The sequence below is a fragment of the Antedon bifida genome, chromosome 11 (assembly GCF_963402885.1).
Source record: "Antedon bifida chromosome 11, ecAntBifi1.1, whole genome shotgun sequence".
Classification (NCBI taxonomy): Eukaryota; Metazoa; Echinodermata; class Crinoidea; order Comatulida; family Antedonidae; genus Antedon; species Antedon bifida.
This window is the reverse complement of record NC_136236.1, coordinates 4,347,467-4,368,105: the sequence shown is the minus strand read 5'-3', so window position 1 is coordinate 4,368,105 and position 20,639 is coordinate 4,347,467. Positions and strand designations below refer to the sequence as shown.

General features: G+C 31.8%; 2 protein-coding genes across 2 annotated transcripts; both read left to right on the top strand.

Moving 5' to 3' along the window:
• Window positions 1-263: 263 nt before the first annotated feature.
• LOC144856211 (uncharacterized) lies at window positions 264-13,707 on the top strand. The gene is made up of 25 exons (XM_078714162.1): window positions 264-1,131; window positions 1,285-1,674; window positions 1,976-2,018; window positions 2,277-2,341; window positions 2,886-2,923; window positions 3,121-3,281; window positions 4,100-4,243; window positions 6,440-6,578; window positions 7,120-7,332; window positions 7,469-7,623; window positions 7,870-8,052; window positions 8,269-8,345; window positions 8,535-8,606; window positions 8,757-8,779; window positions 9,271-9,428; window positions 9,672-9,818; window positions 10,046-10,187; window positions 10,474-10,668; window positions 11,184-11,347; window positions 11,575-11,766; window positions 11,970-12,040; window positions 12,318-12,431; window positions 12,606-12,768; window positions 12,865-13,165; window positions 13,203-13,707. Exons 1-25 carry the CDS (start codon window positions 264-266, stop codon window positions 13,203-13,205), a joined length of 4,221 nt encoding a protein of 1,406 aa, XP_078570288.1. The 3' UTR covers window positions 13,206-13,707.
• A 4,219-nt stretch (window positions 13,708-17,926) lies between these two features.
• On the top strand, window positions 17,927-18,605 carry LOC144856210 (mitogen-activated protein kinase kinase kinase 20-like). Its single transcript, XM_078714161.1, has 2 exons — window positions 17,927-18,523; window positions 18,600-18,605. Exons 1-2 carry the CDS (start codon window positions 17,927-17,929, stop codon window positions 18,603-18,605), a joined length of 603 nt encoding a protein of 200 aa, XP_078570287.1.
• The last annotated feature ends 2,034 nt before the right edge of the window (window positions 18,606-20,639 follow it).

Sequence of the window (20,639 nt, the reverse complement as noted above, 5' to 3'; positions counted from 1 at the left end):
AAAGATATTTTGCATAAGTGTGAATATTTTAAATGTTACTCTTAAGAATGAAATGAAAGAAGAATGTTAAAGTACTTAACCTGTGAACTGCTTATTGTTTATTATATACTTCCTTTCGATAGAGGACAAGCGACCATTGTATGGGTTACGGATTTCCTATTTATATAAAGAGTACAACGAATAATACATTTCCACTAATCAGACAGACCTCTTTCTGAGTTGTACGCTGGTGATACTGTTGTGTTACTTTTTCCAAATGCGAAATGGATATGTTATCAAATGAGAATATTTTTATTCCGCGCGATGAAATTTACTTCGGAAATCCAACCATTGAGCTTGGAACAGGTTCAACTTCGGCTGTCTATAAAGTCACACGAAAAACGGATAACAAGAAAACTGAAGTAGCCGTGAAGATGTATGAGAAGATCGTTTATAAAGAGGTTGACATTCTTAAAGATCTTGATCACAAAAATATTATAAAATTCTACGGTCTACTTAATGAAGGACTGAGAGTAGGTATTGTTTTAGAATTAGCATCTGGTGGTAACTTGGGTCAGTTTTTAGCTAGATTTAGACAGGAAAGAAAAGATGCTAGACTGCCATCGCGATTACCAAACTCGCAATTTGTTCAGTGGAGTATTGACATCGCTTCTGCTGTTCAGTACTTGCATAAGATGTACATAATTCACAAAGACATCAAATCTTTGAACTGTTTGTTGAGTGATGATAAGGAAAACGGGATGAATGTACTTAAGTTGTGTGATTTTGGAATTTCTAAACAAGTACACGGTACAAGTACTATTATGGGGACAGTTGCAGGCTGTACACTACGCTGGGCGGCACCTGAAGTAATAAAAAATCCCAAGTTAGTATGTCAAAAGTCCGACATTTATTCACTGTGTGTTGTTCTATGGGAATTATGGACCTGTGAGGGACCATTTGAAGGTTTAGAAGAATTCGAAATGATGATGAATGTAGGTAGGGGGACTTTACTGGAGATTCCACACGACTTTCCGGTTGCATTGCGTCCAATGATTGAAAAGTGTTGGAGCACAGCAAGAGAACTACGTTACGATATCGATCAAGTGCTAGATTACATAAGAAGGTTTAAAAATTCTTCGATCGACAACGGTAATGTTTTTCATTATTTCATCTTCAATAAATCGTTGAATATTTAAATATTATGGCCATAAGCCTACAACAAAGTAAGATCATGGTACCAGCTTGTATTCTTGCCATTTTATTAGTTAATTTTGCATTAATTTTGTTTTACATTTCTTTCAGATCGCATACGAACAACCAGACCAGACCAGTGTTCAAATGAAAATTATGTAGGCATAATATCTACAACAGATAACGATGAAACACTTCAGAGCAGAGAAGTTATTTCAAAGCCTCTTGGAAATGATACAGTTGAAACGATACCGTTAACTATTAGCAGACCAGAGAAGAGCCATTCTTTAGATGGGTGTAATTTTGAAAAAGACGAAGAAAACAAAAACAGTTTTGAACAATCATCAAAAAACCATGACGTAGTACCTTACATGGATCAAGTAGTTGATTCAATTGAAGAAATGAATGTTCCTGATTTTGAGCATTTTGAAAGTTTAATTACGTCGGATGTAGAGAAGGTCACTGATAGCGTTTGTGATACCTATACAAACCATGTCTATGGTAAGAATTGCAAAATGTTCCTACGGTTATGAATAACTAATAAGAACAAGAACAACATTATATTTTCAATAAATTAATTTAATTTAGATCCAAATATTATGGGAGAGAATTTTGTTTTTCTAAACACGACGAAAGCAAACTGAACGTTTGCGAAATGTCGTTGTAAGTACCATATTTAGTACTTTTCGATCTATTGGATCGGGAAAAAAAAGAAAGTCACACCACGTCAAGTATTATTTTATTGGTAATTCAGATTTAAAACAAATTAAATTATTTATATTGTCTGTTTGTTTAATTTCAGAACGGATACACCCTAAAATAGAAGAAATTGAAAGTACAAAGATGTAAGCGTCTTTTTTTTTTAACATAGAAGAGGCCTATAAATTATAAACGCTCACACATTTCCAATTTAATTAAACATTTTGTTCTGTTTTTAATTCACATAGTTTTTTTTAATCCGAGAAATAGTATTTCTCGTTATAAGCACGAATTGCAGCTCTCCTTATAAATCCATCAGCATTTTGATATTTAGAAAGAGAGCCTTAATATCATAAATAGTAGGCCTACATTTTATTGATTGATTGATATAAAATTCTATTTAGCGTTCAAGAGCATGACGTTATGCCTAACCTGAAAACACCCGTACCAATAGTGGATGACAATTTTGGTATGTATTTTACGTCATTTGGTAAAAATAAAATTTGGTAAATAACTGACTTTTGAGATCTTTTTTACTTTAGCAGTCCCTGGCCAATTCTCCTCTGTTTATTTTAAATTATGGTTTGTTGTTGGTCAAATAAATAAATAAAATTATTGCTCATTCCAGTATTTCACTGGCTTCGGGTTTATTTATACAGTACGTACAAATTAAAATAATAGTTAAATTAAAAGATTGCATGGGAAAAACATTGGTAAATGCTTGGAAGGTAAGTAGGAAGTAATGAGTTGAGAATGTCATGACGTTTAGGTTATACCAAACAACCAAGCAGTCACATTGACTTTCTCTAGAGTCACATTTTGTATCACAAAGTATACTTTACTAGTATTAGCCTACTGATACAAATAAGATAAGAACATAGGATGCATCTTATTGATATGGCCACTCCAACATTATTAACAAATAACTGTTTCCATCCATTTAAAATTCAAAATTGAAACCAATGTTTTTAGGCTTAAATCTATATTGTGTTTAAATTTTTTTTTTATTACAGACGGTATTTGTTCACCACTTACTGGAAAATTGAATGAGGTAATTTCACATTTCTTCAATTATAGTGTCTAGTAATATACATACAAAGTACTATTATTAATTTTTATAAATGTTTCTCATTCCATGATAACGATTCTGTTCCATTTGAAATTGTTTTATATCCTCAGGAAATTGATTAGAGAAATCGGAGCAATTTTTGCTATTTATTACTCACTCTGTGTCTGTTTATTATTTAGGCATTTTCCAAATTGTATGAACATATTGAAGAAAGCTACTCAACTCTAAAACTGGTCAAGGAAGAATTTTTCGATAAAAAGCGGTTTCATGACTTTTTAAGTGATAGAGAAAGAAGGCATTTGATGATAAATATCGTTGATGTAGAACGTTCAACAAAGAGGTGATGTCTATATAAATATGTCTATATAAGATACAATAATATGATTACATTTATTATGAAAGCAGATTTGAATTAAACACTATTGATCTAGATACAATGACATGGTTTATACTGTATCTATATTATATATTGATATAAAGTTGCGGTACACCACGTGTATTAGTTCTGAAAAGAACTGTTGAGTTTCTCGACGTTTCGATCAATATACTTTGATCGTCCTCAGGAGTGAGAATGCAGAAAATCCACTTATATTCCAAGTTTCCTGGACTTTCTGCATTCTCACTCCTGAGGACGATCAAAGTATCTTGATCGAAACGTCGAGAAACTCAACAGTTCTTTTCAGAACTAATACACGTGGTGTACCGCAACTTTATATCAACATTCGATTTCGCCATGCAAACCTTCAAACAATCTATATTATAATAACACTAATCCAAAAGGTGTTATTCTATCTCCTACTAAACCGCATTACCAAAAGGATGAGGCACTGGCTTTTCATTCCCTTCCATGTGTAATGATGATATTTTTTTACCTGGCAGTAGGACTGTAGACCTATTTAAATAAGCTTTTTTAGGATTGGTGATATAAGCCTATAATGTGAAAGATTTGTTAAATTGGCGGAACAGGTGCTAATCACCAATTTATAATTCAGATTCAGATTCGATTTATTAAGTCATTCATACATAGTATAATGATAATTGTTTTCTTGGCAGAAAAAAACACAAGCAAAACAATGTAATCATATTTATACTATTATTATTGTATAAAGCCTCGTGTTAGGCAATGGTGAATTGTTATTAAATCTTTGTTTTTGGAAGACTGTACGATTCGTTCAAATCATGTCGGTGCCGGATTGATGTATGCAAATTAATAACCAACATCCTTGATTATGATTATCTTCAACCAATGATGAACTTTGCAGTGTATTCTCATATCCAATTGAACATGATTGAATCAATTAGGTAATTTCTTTATAAATGTATTGGTTTTAATATAATTTTGTCACATGCTTGGTAGGCCTACTGTATACACGTACGGCGTTTGCTATGTTTAAGTCATATTATTGTTGAATTTTGCAAGAACAAACGTGTTAAAAATAAAATGTATTAATGTATTAATATGGTAACATAATTCCGTAACTTTAGACATGTTATGTTCTATAGTATGGCCTATGGCAATTGCTTTGACATAGGAATTGATTGTTAAAGACCTAACTTATGCCTACCACTGACCCCACTTTCAACTTTACTGCTGGTTCGTGAGCAGTTTAACTACCAAAAATACAATATCAATATAACATAAAATGGCACTGCTACAAAGAAAATTTCTGAATATGTGGATGATTTACTTAGACCATATTTGACTGATCTCCCTTCATACATTCAGGGCTCCGCCACGGACTTTATCCGCAAAATTAACCAAATTCAAAATCTACCTAATAATTCTGTTCTGGCTATATTAGATGTTTCATCGTTGTATACTAATATCCCGACGCATGTATTTTAAATTACAAACAAATTCCAGGCAAAACGCCTACTAAAGCTCATTTACGAGAACTGGTCATGTTGATTTTAACCAACAACAATTTTATTTTTGGAAATGACCATTACCTTTAAATTCATGGTACAGCGATGGGCACAAAAATGGCGCCATCTTTTGCAAATGTATTTATGGGAGAATTTGAGGCCAATTTTCTGTCCCTCCAACCTAATAAACCACTTGTTTGGTTTAGATACATTGACGACATCTTCATGATCTGGACCCATGGTGAAGATAATTTGGAATCTTTTCTTCTCAATATTAATTCAGCCCACCCAACTATCAAATTTACAGCTACCAAATCCACTAGTAGCGATGATTATTTGGACACTATAGTGACCATAGAAAATGGTACACTCAAAACTGACTTATTCAGTAAACCCACGGATAAAAATATGTACCTGCTCCCTAGCAGTTGTCATCCCCGACACTGTACTAAAAACATACCGTACAGTCAAGCATTACGTATCAGACGTATATGTTCTTCAGATTTAGATTTTCAGAATCGTACACCGAAGAACTAACCGGACATCTCCGGAATAGAAATTACAAAAAGGAATACATCGAAACTGCTATAAAGAAAGCAAGAGATATTCCTCGATGTCAAACACTGACGTACAAACCACGTCAGCCAAATTCGACCAGAATGCCATTGGTCACAACCTATCACCCGAGGTTGCCTCCATTACGGGCTATTATTGAGAAACATATGCCCATTCTACAGTCCACAGAACGTCTCGGGACTGTTTTTCCGGAACCACCCATTATTGCAATTCGTAGACCCCCAACCTTCGTGATATATTAGTCAGATCCAAATTTAAGAGTGAAATTAACTCTCATGACAGCCAACATTTGGACAGTCACCTTTGCGGCAAATCTTGCAAAACTTGTTCATTGGTTGATTCTACTGAAAAATTTAAGAGTAACCAAACTGGCCGCATTTTTCAATTAATTGTCTAACCAAAAACGTCATTTATCTCATATACTGTAATATTTGTGGCAAACATTACGTCGAGGAAACAAAAAACACTCTCCGTATGAGAATGACACAACACAGATCAGCTATCAAAACATTAAAGCTTGATCAACCTGTAGCCGAACATTTTAATTCAGCTGGTCACTCGATTGAAAATGTCAGAGTTATTGCTATAGACCACGATGTCAAATGGAGCGACAAAACTCGCAAAGACAAAGAAAACCACTGGGAATTACAACTTAAAACCACAAAACCTTTTTGACTTAACATTAGGAACATACTCCCAGATCGGTAAAATTATTCCATTGACTACCAAAATTTAAGTTTCAATATTAACCACCATTTAAGCTGTTTTTTAGTTTCATTCCAAAATTGTTTATATCTCTACCAAGCTACCTTGTTTTCTACTCTTATTCAGACTCCATCCTGTCTCCTTTTCTTGTATTTCTTTTATTCCTGTCCATCCAGGCAGCACTTGCCAGTTCTTATATTATGACGTTATCCAAATTCATTCACCTGCAAAATTCATAAAAGTATATATTTCATTCAAGTATGGTTGTCTGTGACGGCATGCATCAGTGCGTGTCATCACGTAATTTTGAACTAACTCTTCTCTATTAGTCGTCATGTTTTCTTATTACAGACATTGCATCGATAGTGCAGGAAGCTTCATACATCAAGAGGATGAAGACAGTACACAACATACTTTGACGTTTACAGATATCCAAACCATTCTTATGAAACAAGCTAATTGGCTGAAAAAACTTCAGAGCATAGTACAAGTAATTCGAATGCTAAATATCCCGTCTGAAAACAGCATTGCCTGACGCCTAATTATCTGATAATTATCCTTCATTTTATTTAAATTTCTAAACTGGTTTAGCATTATTAATCTTAATAATATATAGTTGTTATCACCAGCGCAGATCCTAGGGGACTCCCACACCCCCATATTTTTTAATAGGGGCTTTTCAACAGCAAAATCATTAATTGTTGAAATGAAATAGAAAGTAAGACTTCTATGACACGCGTATCGTATGTGATTTCAGAAAATACAGTTTCTAAGAAGAATAGATTTTGCGTGAGTATAACTAGTGGCGCATAAACAGGAAGTGCGTAACCCAAAATAATTGTATTCTTGCGGACGGAATTTTTATCTGCTCAGAAATTGATTGAAACGACTTATAAATTACCGCTTCCAGGGGACTTCGCTCGCAAAGTATTTCCTTTTTATACGTCACCACCCCTAACTATTAAAAACGAATCTGCGCCGTTAGTTGTTATTGAATATTATTAACATTATGATTTTGTAAATCATTTTAGAGTATCCATGGCGCTCTAGTTGCTGAGCCGACGACCATAGAGGGAGAATCGATCATTCAAGACTGTGAACAATGGAGTTACAAACTGAAGCAAATTGTTGATATTTGCAATGATCATGAACATCGAATAAATAAAAACATGGAAGATCACAGTACATCTTTGATACACAAGCTGACATTTTCGCCAGACGAAAGGAATAACAAAACAGTCCAAGTATTTTATTTATATTAAATTTAAATTCTTTATTCCCATTTTATTGAATTAGATTACAGACACAAATATAGCAGTGTTGTTTATTATCTTTCTATTCTGGTAATTATCTACATATTTTTAATCCCCAAAACCTTAGTTCAAAAGAATGGTGTGTGGAGAAGGTTGGGTTAAAAAGAGAGGCCCAGTTACCGTTTTAGAGGACTCAGTGCGAGGAAAGAAACATACAACAGAAAAAAAGGAATACACAATGATTGCTTTTGTTACCACCGTTCTAATTGTACAACCGAAAGGGTAAGATTATTTGCGTACGGCCACGTAAAAAGTTTTTGATTCTCCTTTTAAGAAAACCAATTTTAATTATTGTTATGTAATCTTAGGTATCTTTCATAAAAAGCTTCCAGATTTCCTGAGACCCCCATTTTGCATTATTTATTTATAATTTGTTTTCACATTATGATTCGATGAATAAAGGTATTTATTTTTGTATTTGTACAAAAAATAATATTGCAATTATTTTGTTTAATGTTGTTTTCTCAGAAACTATTACAAGATGATAGATTGTATTCACAAGAAAGATATAAGATTTCATGGAGGTTACAATGTTGAAAACAACTTCAGAATAGAGGGAGAGCACAGAACCGGAGAAAGAGCTGTATTGACCAAATTGGATCCTATTCGAAGAAATTCTGTTCAAAAATATGTACTTTATTTTGAAGACAGGTAAAGCATTTATTGTGTCATGTTTCTTTAAAAAAACACTGTAGAAATATAAACATGTCACTTCTCCCTCATAATCAGACATTGTTTAATAATTCAAGCTTCGTAACTTCTTAAATATGGATGCATTCTCAATGATACAGTTCATATTCATTTCTGACTGCTCTACCATGTTGATTGTCAATTGGATCTTCCATACGTTTTTAACCGTTATTACAGATCTGAAATTCCTGAGTGGTCTACAGTATTGAAGTTTTCAGAAGAAGAAGATTTAGCACAGGAAATGGAATATTATAGTAAGCTTTAGCCTACATTTTAAAAAAATAGAATGTGAAATGTTTCATGTAAGGAAGAAGAAGGAGGTATAGTGGTACGGTATAATTATAGCTCAAAAGATTAATAATGATATGATTTATTGACAATAAGATTTTAATTTATTTTCTTTTTTAGATCCGTCTAACACAATGTATAATTCTAATTCTTAGGTACAACTTTGGAGATACTGGATAAAACAAAGGAACACTCTCCGTCTGAATATCAACTGAATCATAGAATTGGTACTGTTGGCATAGCATATTGATTATTTCTTTTGTAATATGTAGTGATTATGTGTCGCATTGTTTTCTAATATTTACTGTAGGCCTACTATTATTTAGTTAATGTGTGTATTATATTCTGTTGCTCAAAGAATGGTTTTTTTTTTATAGAAAAGAAAGATCTTGAAGTGGAAGTTAGTATTTCATTTTTTTTGTCTGGTTAATGAAGTTCTTATAATAAGACTTAATAACTAACTTAAGAGAAAATGTTCTTCCCTCAATAGAAACAAAATATAAATTACCTACCGTCTGAATAAATATTCTTTTATGAATTCTTAATTTGAAAAATATATATTTTTAAGTACTAATAATATTGATTACCGTACGGAATGATAAATGCTAATGTAGTCTGTAAACGAGTTTACCAGATTTATTCTGCATGCTTTTATTTAAAATCTTTTTTTAGTTTCTTGAGTTTTTAACTTCAGCACAAGTTCGAGTAATCTTTTTAAAAAAAAACGTTTATTATCCAAACATTAGAAAACGTGTACCATTGCGGACAACATTTTAATTGTACCATTGTGCATTTGTGGTTGATTATGTATTTCATATACTTCTTCAGTACATACAAATGCTATAATACAACATGTGCTTTTATATATGTTCTTTTTCTTTTTTTTCAAAGAAATTATTAGGTATTGCTGATCTGAACAAGGCGACCATTAAAAGTCTTTCAAAACTTCATGAATTATATATCATGAAGTTCTGCAGTCAAATTATTGAAGAAGGAGTAAAGTATCATCTTTTCCGTAATATAATGGAAGTCAAAGACATGATTGAAAGGTATTAATTCGATAATGAATAATAAAGAAGATTTATAAAGACAAGTTTATTACTTTGGTATTCACAAATATTTCAGATCATATTAACAATTTATACCGAATTTAATTTTAAATTTCATTTTGCGTTTATGATCAAATTTAAAAATACCTCTATGAATCGAATCTTTTCACTCATATATTGGGATAAGATATGTAATTGAAGCAACTCAATGCTAAAAAAAAATAACGTTATCTTCTCTTAAAGTTTTGACAGTGTGTTAGAGGGTAATCGTCTAGACAGTTTCGCATACTTTACTGAACTAAATAAACGATTGAAGGAAGGTTCTTTTAAGCCGATTGTTGAATATCAAGCCAACTTGCCTTTTCAACGGAATATGCTTCAATTCCAAAGGTACAGTAGTGTAATAGACACACAAAACAATGCTTCCTTACTGATATTTTATTTTGTTATAGTGAATAGTAAATGATTTTCTAGTTTTTTTTTTATTGTTTTCTATTTTGAGATGCTTGTATTTTGATTTACATGTTTCTTTTATCTCGTGTTTATGTGAGGGCAACATTTGCCGGTTTTCTTCAATAAACAAACAACAAGTTAAAAAAATTATTACTTTTAATCAGAAAACATAATAGAGCACTTATACAAGTGCTTGGAAATTTTGAGCGAAATGTCCAAAAAAAATGCCGTATTTCTGAGATGGACTTGCAGTTACGGATTTCGAAACCTCAAGAATGGCTAACGTGTCTTTATAGAAAGTCTAAGGTAACATTTATTTAATAATTTATATATATTCCCACTGTATATCGATCGGTTAGGGTTATAGTCAGTCAGAAGCAGAGCAGCTAAGGTATAACTTTATTATGTTGTTTGAAATACCAGAAAAAATTGACATCTTTTCAATATTAAAGAAACATATGATATTATCATAATTATAGTAGCGTCACTATCTGCTGATTCAATTTATTGTTCCTGCACTATCCATTTGTATGTTATGTTTATATAAAAGTAAACGAAAATAAACGGTTGATTAATTGATTGATTTGTTTAGGCTCTAAACAAAGCATTTAAAGGTCCAACCGACCAGCCTAACCATCGGTTGCAAATAAATACAATTCATATGCTTGAGAAACTTATTCAAGAAGAACAAGAACTCACGAAAAGTTTAGAAAAAGACTTACACATGACGTCAGTGCTGCTCAACTTACCAACTGAACTGGTATCAAAAGATCGTCAATTATTATACGTAAGTTAAAAAATCTCAGTGCTTTTTGTTCGGGTGATTCTTTTTGTATATATCCCAAGTTACTTGATTTACATATTATGATAATGTATGTCTCAACATATTTAGGATGTCGCCAAAAATACATGAATAGGTCCGTCAGTATATAATGTTATAGTGTACTAAATAGCTTGAAATAACCGAAAACAGCCTCTTTTCCATATTTAAGAAACACTAAATTACTGTTAACTGTTAATATTATTCTATTTGATTTTAATTGATTGTTAATTTGTGCATATTAATGTTGATGCCTTTCTCTCTGTAAAAAAAGTTACGCACTTAGCTACCATTATTTTTAGTCTCTACAGCTCACTATGTCGGTCGGTTGATCGGTCGGTAAACACTAACTTGAGCACGCGACTGCAGCCATGCATATGGCCTTGTTTTTTATTTTGATAAGCCTACTCCTACGTAAGCTAGTTAAATGACGTACAAAACGGATACAAAGCTCCTTATGTTATTCTCTTTCTAAACTATAGAAACTATCACAAATAAAAGATGATTGGTTAAAAAAGCACGGTTGTTTTACGTTATATACCAAGAGAAAGACTGACGACGGAAACCCACTGAAGAATATTAGAAAGAAATATTCACAAAAAGAGATTCATATTTACGCTTCAGCCTCAGTCATTATTTTGACATCGTAAGTAACTTTTTTATTTAAACTTACCATTTTTTAAAGATTTCGTTTTAAAACTAAACGCGTTGACCTATAAAATGGCTATATTTGATTTCCTTATTGGTCTTTGCTGATAGTATTTGTACACTTTGTCATTCAAGTTTTGGACTAACAATGGTAGTTTAATTTAAAGAAAAAAAAGTCTTGTCTACACCATTCAAATTAAATCAATTAAAAGTTGATTGTTTCAGGAAACAATTTTGTAATTGCTATGATCGAAATTATACTGATATTGAAGTTGTTGACGCAAGAAACAGAAAAGGTTGGATGCCTGAAAGAGGTTTTTTGTTTAAGTTGTGGATATATAAGAAAGTAGGCCTCGTAGACGATTATCAGCCAGTGGAATACCTTCTTGGATTTACCTCAGGAAGTGACCAAATTGAGTAAGTGTCTGTCAGAATCTTTCGTTTTTATTTGACGCGCCACACGCAGCAGCCTTCGAGTAGGAAATTGCGCATGCTTAGAAACATAATGCAAAACATTTACAAATCGAAGTGCGAGATAAAATTATGAGATCTTAAGCAATCGGTACTTGTGTGTTTGTTAAGTTTTTTTGTAATAACCACTTCATTTACTTTATGTTTAGGAAAGACTTCAAAGAATGGAAAGCAGCACTCGTCGTGGCTACTGGTGAATCTGGAAAATATGATGATTACAGTAGGCAATTATTTATTTGAATTTATATATTAAAATCAAATGTCTCATAATATACATTAAAGAGTACTATTATGAGTAGCCAAATTCGAGATGAAAAAAGCATATCTAATTTTTAATTTTTAGTAGGCCTGTAAGCATAATCCTATGTTAATAATACTACTGTACATGTTTCTATCGAACGGCAAAACAAGTAGTGTGTCACAAATTGATCTTTAAATCTAGATCTAAATAAATTAAATATTAAGCAATTACTCAATCAGAAGGTTTTTGTTTATAGGTCGACCAATACATATTGTATCAACGGTTTTTGTCACTAACAGAGACGACGAACTTCAACTGGATGTGAATGACTTTGTGGAACTTCTTGAAAATCGACAAGTCAAGAACGAAAGTAAATATTTGACTGGAACTTGTGTTCTTGCATTCCACCGAGGAATGTTTATTAATGTATAATTTGGAGAACACAACAAAAACATGCCTACATACAGTGATTTAGAAATGAATGATTTACATTAAGTGAAAATGAACTCATGATTTACATAATTCCTGTTATATTTTCATTTAGTTTGGGTAAGAGGTATACGTCAACGTGACGGAATGTCTGGGTGGTTTCCAAGCAACATTTTAGGATCACCAAGGGATGAACAATATAGCTATGGCCAGAAAATTAAACTTCGGTGTAAAAAAGAAAGAGAAAATGAATATGAAGACGACAAATCAAGCTATAAGTAAAATATTTTTTTTGTATCTCCAAGATGTTATTTTATTGAATTGTATTCGTATCTTGTTTTTTGTAAATAATTGTTAATTTTATTTTATTTTAGCAACGATGCCATCCAAGTTAGAAAGAAAGACAGTGACACAACTAACAGAAACCCCAGGAAATCGTCTAAAGATAAATCAAAACGATTATCATTTCCTTTTAGGCCTCTCAGTAGGCTGCTGATGAATCAGAATGCATGTATTGTACCTAAGGACACAGACTTGTATCAAGAAATACGTGTTGGTAATGTGGAAACATCTTACAGCGTATTAGACCGAACCTCCCATTATGACTACATTTGTTCTGACATTGAGTTTGATGACGGCGGGTACGTTAAGGTTGCTCCGTATAATAAGAATAATGAGCATGATGACGATTGCTCCGTATAATAAGAATAATTAGCATAATGATGAGTACCTTAAGATTGGTCCGTATAATAAGAATAATTAGCATAATGATGAGTACCTTAAGATTGGTCCGTATAATAAGAATAATTAGCATAATGATGAGTACCTTAAGATTGGTCCGTATAATAAGAATAATTAGCATAATGACGGGTACCTTAAGATTGGTCCGTATAATAAGAATAATTAGCATAATGACGGGTACCTTAAGATTGGTCCGTATAATAAGAATAATTAGCATAATGACAGGTACCTTTAGATTGGTCCGTATAATAAGAATAATTAGCATAATGATGAGTACCTTAAGATTGGTCCGTATAATAAGAATAATTAGCGTAATGACGGGTACCTTAAGATTGGTCCGTATAATAAAAGTAATTAGCATAATTGAAAATAATTTTCAATTAAATTATTTAGTATTATTGTAATTTAGAACTGCAACAACAAAACCAATATTATTACTAATACACGGCGTTATTAGACACCGAATTTTGCAATTGTTAGTGTCCGTAAATCAACTAGTTTGTTTCGATTTTGTTTAGGATTTGTATTATACATAAAAACAATTTATAAAAAACTGTTTATGCGCACTCTCTTTACCTTCTCCTCTTTTGTCAGCAAACTATTAATAACTGTATATATCAACATACACTACGAAATCATGTCCAAACTATAGGGGGCGCTAGAATAAAACATCGTAGGCCTACATAAAGGGCGCTATTAAAAATCTTAAAAGGTATTACGGGTTTGTCAGAAAATATAATACCAAATCATTTCAATTTTCAAACAATGCATGATTGTTTTTTTATAAACATCGATATTAGCATTTTCTTTTTTCCCTCTTTATATAGGTATAGGCCTAGTATAAATTAGAAATATCGGGATATTTGTGTTTATCCAAAATATCGGAGGGGAATTGCATTTTATCGGGAGATCGGGAAGTGAATACAAATTTCGGGAGACTCCCACCATTTAGGGAGAGTTGGGGGTTTTTTGCCAAATACATTTGTTTCCGACCGCAATACGTCACTGGTCTTTTGATTGTTACATTCCATGCATTTTATTTATGGTATTCTTTGTCGTGTCATGCCATTGAATGGTAATTTTGTTTATAGTCTGTATACATACAGTTATAACCTTTTGGGTTTTTGTATAGAGAGTTTAATGCTGTTAATACTGTAGATTGGTTCTAGTTATTATAGTTTTTTTCTTCTTTCTATTTTTCCTTCAATTTTGATTGTGGTCTTCATCGTGTTTGTGTATCCCCAGTTATTCGAATTTTGCATCTACAGCTGTTTCTTAAATAGAACAAGCAAAGATACTGTATACTTAATATACTTAATATGTACACAGTATGTATACCTAATATGTACACAGTATGTATACCTAATATGTACACAGTATGTATACCTAATATGTACACAGTATGTATACCTAATATGTACACAGTATGTATACCTAATATGTACACAGTATGTATACCTAATATGTACACAGTATGTATACCTAATATGTACACAGTATGTATACTTGTACACAGTATGTATACCTAATATGTACACAGTATGTATACTTAATATGTACACAGTATGTATACCTAATATGTACACAGTATGTATACCTAATATGTACACAGTATGTATACCTAATATGTACACAGTATGTATACTTGTACACAGTATGTATACCTAATATGTACACAGTATGTATACCTAATATGTACACAGTATGTATACTTAATATGTACACAGTATGTATACCTAATATGTACACAGTATGTATACCTAATATGTACACAGTATGTATACCTAATATGTACACAGTATGTATACTTAATATGTACACAGTATGTATACCTAATATGTACACAGTATGTATACTTAATATGTACACAGTATGTATACCTAATATGTACACAGTATGTATACCTAATATGTACACAGTATGTATACCTAATATGTACACAGTATGTATACTTAATATGTACACAGTATGTATACCTAATATGTACACAGTATGTATACCTAATATGTACACAGTATGTATACCTAATATGTACACAGTATGTATACCTAATATGTACACAGTATGTATACTTAATATGTACACAGTATGTATACCTAATATGTACACAGTATGTATACCTAATATGTACACAGTATGTATACCTAATATGTACACAGTATGTATACCTAATATGTACACAGTATGTATACCTAATATGTACACAGTATGTATACCTAATATGTACACAGTATGTATACCTAATATGTACACAGTATGTATACTTAATATGTACACAGTATGTATACTTAATATGTACACAGTATGTATACTTAATATGTACACAGTATGTATACCTAATATGTACACAGTATGTATACCTAATATGTACACAGTATGTATACCTAATATGTACACAGTATGTATACTTAATATGTACACAGTATGTATACCTAATGTGTACACAGTATGTATACCTAATATGTACACAGTATGTATACCTAATATGTACACAGTATGTATACTTAATATGTACACAGTATGTATACTTAATATGTACACAGTATGTATACTTAATATGTACACAGTATGTATACCTAATATGTACACAGTATTTATACCTAATATGTACACAGTATGTATACCTAATATGTACACAGTATGTATACCTAATATGTACACAGTATGTATACCTAATATGTAGGCCTACACAGTATGTATACCTAATATGTACACAGTATGTATACCTAATATGTACACAGTATGTATACCTAATATGTACACAGTATGTATACCTAATATGTACACAGTATGTATACCTTAATATTTAAAATGGCGGATGGAAAAGACTGGACTAGTTCACCGACATTGTCTTGCAATCAACATAATAATTAATATAGATTTTATTATGTGAAATGGGCCGGAGGCCATTGTTTATTGCAATAAAAGAAAAAAAAGATTTTCAGTATATTTAAATTCGAAAATAGGGATATAAACAACATTTGCACCGTCCACCTTTGACGACGATTGTGAAGGATACTTTAGACACTTTTTAGTGTTATTTTATTAGATTGCATTTTATCGGGAGATCGGGAAGTGACTAAAAATATCGGGAGACTCCAGCCATTATAGGGAGAGTTGGGGGGTTATGCCAAATACATTTGTTTCCGACCGCAATACGTCACTGGTCTTTTGATTGTTACATTCCATGCATTTTATTTATGGTATTCTTTGTCGTGTCATGCTATTGAATGGTAATTTTGTTTATAGTCTGTATACATACAGTTATAACCTTTTGGGTTTTTGTATAGAGAGTTTAATGCTGTTAATACTGTAGATTGGTTCTAGTTATTATAGTTTTTTTGTTCTTTCTATTTCTCCTTCAATTTTGATTGTGGTCTTCATCGTGTTTGTGTATCCCCAGTTATTCGAATTTTGCATCTACAGCTGTTTCTTAAATAGAACAAGCAAAGATACTGTATACTTAATATGTACACAGTATGTATACCTAATATGTACACAGTATGTATACCTAATATTTACACAGTATGTATACTTAATATGTACACAGTATGTATACCTAATATGTACACAGTATGTATACCTAATATGTACACAGTATGTATACCTAATATGTACACAGTATGTATACCTAATATGTACACAGTATGTATACCTAATATGTACACAGTATGTATACCTAATATGTACACAGTATGTATACCTAATATGTACACAGTATGTATACCTAATATGTACACAGTATGTATACCTAATATGTACACAGTATTTATACGTGTACACAGTATGTATACCTAATATGTACACAGTATTTATACGTGTACACAGTATGTATACCTAATATGTACACAGTATGTATACTTGTACACAGTATGTATACCTAATATGTACACAGTATGTATACCTAATATGTACACAGTATGTATACCTAATATGTACACAGTATGTATACCTCAGTATTTAAAATGGCGGATGGAAAAGACTGGAATAGTTCACCGACATTGTCTTGCAATCAATAATATAATAATTAATATAGATTTTATTAAGTAAAATGGGCCGGAGGCCATTGTTTATTGAAAAAAAAAATAGAGAAAAGAAAGATTTGCAGTATATTTAAATTCCAAAATAAGGATATAAACAATATTTGCACCGTCCACCTTCGACGATGAATGTCAGCGATAGTGTTGACACTTTTTAGTGTTATTTTATTTGATCATATTAGGATAGGCCTAATTATTATTCTACCCCATGAATTTGATATTGGAAAGTTCAATCATCTTTAAGCAGTTTTAAAGCTCCAATAACAAATTATTCGACTGGTGAATGTATTTGACGCATACTACTTTTATAGCAACATGTTATACACTATTCTACCCCCATGACAACGAAAGTAAACCCTAACCCTACCCCCATGAAATTGACATGGAAAATAATCGCATTGTAGTAAATATAGTTTCAATACAAAATCATTCGACTGGTAAATGTATTTTTTTGCTTTCAACACTTCCTTATAGCACCCTGTTATGCTAATAATCATAGTATTTGTAATTGTCTATAAATGGGTTATGGATTTCCAGTTTTTTTTAGAATATATAAAGAGGCTAGGAACAACATTTGCATCGTCACCCATCGTCCACCTATTGAAGACGATTGATTGAGTGATCGGTTTTCAAGGTACTTTAATACTAACTCGAAATGGATGAGCCAAATCAGGATATTCTCATTCCACTCAATGAAATTGACTTTGGAGAGCACAACATTGAGCTTGGAATGGGTTCAACTTCAGCTGTCTTTAAAGCCACACTAACAACGGATAACAAAGAAACTAAAGTAGCTGTGAAGATGTATCAGAAGATCGAGTATAAAGAGGTTGACATTCTTAAAGATCTTGATCACAAAAATATTATAAAATTCTACGGTCTACTTAACCATAGAATGAAATTTGGTATTGTCTTAGAATTAGCATCTGAAGGTAACTTGGGTCAGTTTTTAGCTAGATTTAGTCAGGAAAGTAAAGATGCTGGATTACCATTGCGATTATCGAAAATGCAATTTGTTCAGTGGAGTATTGACCTCGCTTCTGCCGTTCAGTACTTGCATGAGAAGAAAATAATCCACAAAGACATCAAATCATCGAACTGTTTGTTAAGCGACGATCAGAAAAACGGGTTGAATGTACTTAAGTTGTGTGATTTTGGGATTTCTAAACAAGTAGAAACTACGATAATCGCAACTTCTGGAGGATGCACAAAACGCTGGTCTTCACCTGAAGTTATCGAATATCCAACGATGGTATCTAAAAAATCCGATATGTTTTCATTGGGTGTTGTTAATTGGGAATTATGGACTTGTGATCAACCATGGAAAGGCTTAGGAGAGTTTGAAATGTCAATGAATATAGTTAAAGGCATATTACTGGTGCTTCCTAAGGATTTTCCGGATGCATTGCGTCCCATGATGAAACAATGTTGGAAGAAAAAAAGAGAAGAACGTTGCGATATAGATGAAGTGCTGGATTACCTAGAAAACTTCAGAAATTCTATTAATGGTAAATGATTTATTATTTTCTATTCGAAATATATATTAAATAATAGTATTACAACATGCAATGGTTTATTCTTCATACTATATCATGATTTACTGTTGCGAAAATTATAATTATTTTGTTATCTGCTGTTTTGATTACATCACATGTCAATGTCAAGTTATTTATTTCTGACATCATTCACACCTCCCCATTATTTTCTAGAACCCATGTGTCTTTTCAAAGTTTTGCTGTGTTACTTCTTAATAATATTGTGTTAAATATGTTGTGGATAGCTTAGGTACAATTGCCTAAAGATGTATTGTCCCTTTGACCAATTCAAAAAAATTTAAAAAAAGATTTCGAAAAAAAGTGGGTCATTTTGAAGTATCATAATAGTTATTAACTTTCACCAAAAATTAGTCAAAAAAAATCTTTTAACTGAAATACAGATGTTTTTTTGTTCAAAAAATAACTTTGACTTCCAGTCAAAGTTTTTGATCAAAACATATCTCATAATGCAACGCGCTTGTTTGGCTACTCTGTATGCATAATAATAAAACTTCCTCGCGATATGTGTGAGAACACCTTCTCAATCGTGATGAGCATCATGCATAATACATACTCGTGGTTTAAAATCTTTGTTTACTTTTATTCGCGACGATTTTCCAATTAATTTACCTGTTAATTACTTAAACTTGTTGTTTTTGGCTCAAATTTTCGACTTAAAGTGAATAACTTTAATATTACTTTAATATGGCCAATTTAAATTTAGAATATTTGACCTTCATTTTTTGTGTTTCAAGGGACAATACATCTTTAAGTATATTATGCTTTGTTTTATTCGCCTAGTAGGAGTAGGAGTTCCAGTTTCAGAAAGTGAGTAATTAAAAAAATCAAATTGCCCAGGAACGAATCACCGAAACGTTCAGGGCATAAGAAAATATCAGCTTTAAAAAAAAAGAAAAGGTCTGGCTGCAATGTTCCTATATTAGATGTGTAGACACGGTGCTGTGTTAAATATGTGGATACGGTGCTGATGCATGGGGTGTATGCGTTCTATAAATTAAGAATGTGAACAATTAGTAGCCCCAAATTTTCAAACAAAATGTATTAAGATTGTAACCAAATAGATACAAAGGGCTAGAGTATAACATAACAGCAAATTTAAACTTGTGATTTAGTAGAAGTATTTAGAGGAAGTATTTTTTTAAGAATAATAGTTGTTACATGTTTGCTGTATACATTTAGATACTGATCAAATGCCTTTGTATGTATTGTATAGAATATACACAGTAATAATCATAGAGGAAATAAAATAGTTATAAATATTTATTTCCTTCATGATATAATTATCATCCCACACAATTACCATTTTGTGTGGGTTGCTTTTTAAAACATCGATACTCTTTCAAAACCTTTCATTTTATCTAATGTGCCATGAGGGTTGACGTGCAGACAATGGTGACGTTTTTAGTTTTTATTTCTTTGTGGAAAGACTCTCGACTGTTATTTTTGTCATTTACGTTTTGCTACAATGTTTTGGGCTACTAAATTTTACATTTGGATGTAAAAAAAATCTAAACTAAAAAAGGAACAGCATTTATATTATATTTATAGATTATTCTATTTCATCAGATTTATTGCACATTTTCAAATTCATTGCAAATTAGTATACTATTTTTTTGATTGCACCGTTTAAAAGAATACAACAAGAAACGATTTACATATAACCGTATTATTAGGCCTATATTTGAAATTCATGCCTGTATCTGAGCTTTAAATACTGTAGCAGTAACAAAATTGAAATACCTAATCGTATGTATTAACATATATATTGAAATGTAATATTCTCAACTCAAACCATGGAGGTATCAAGTAAAT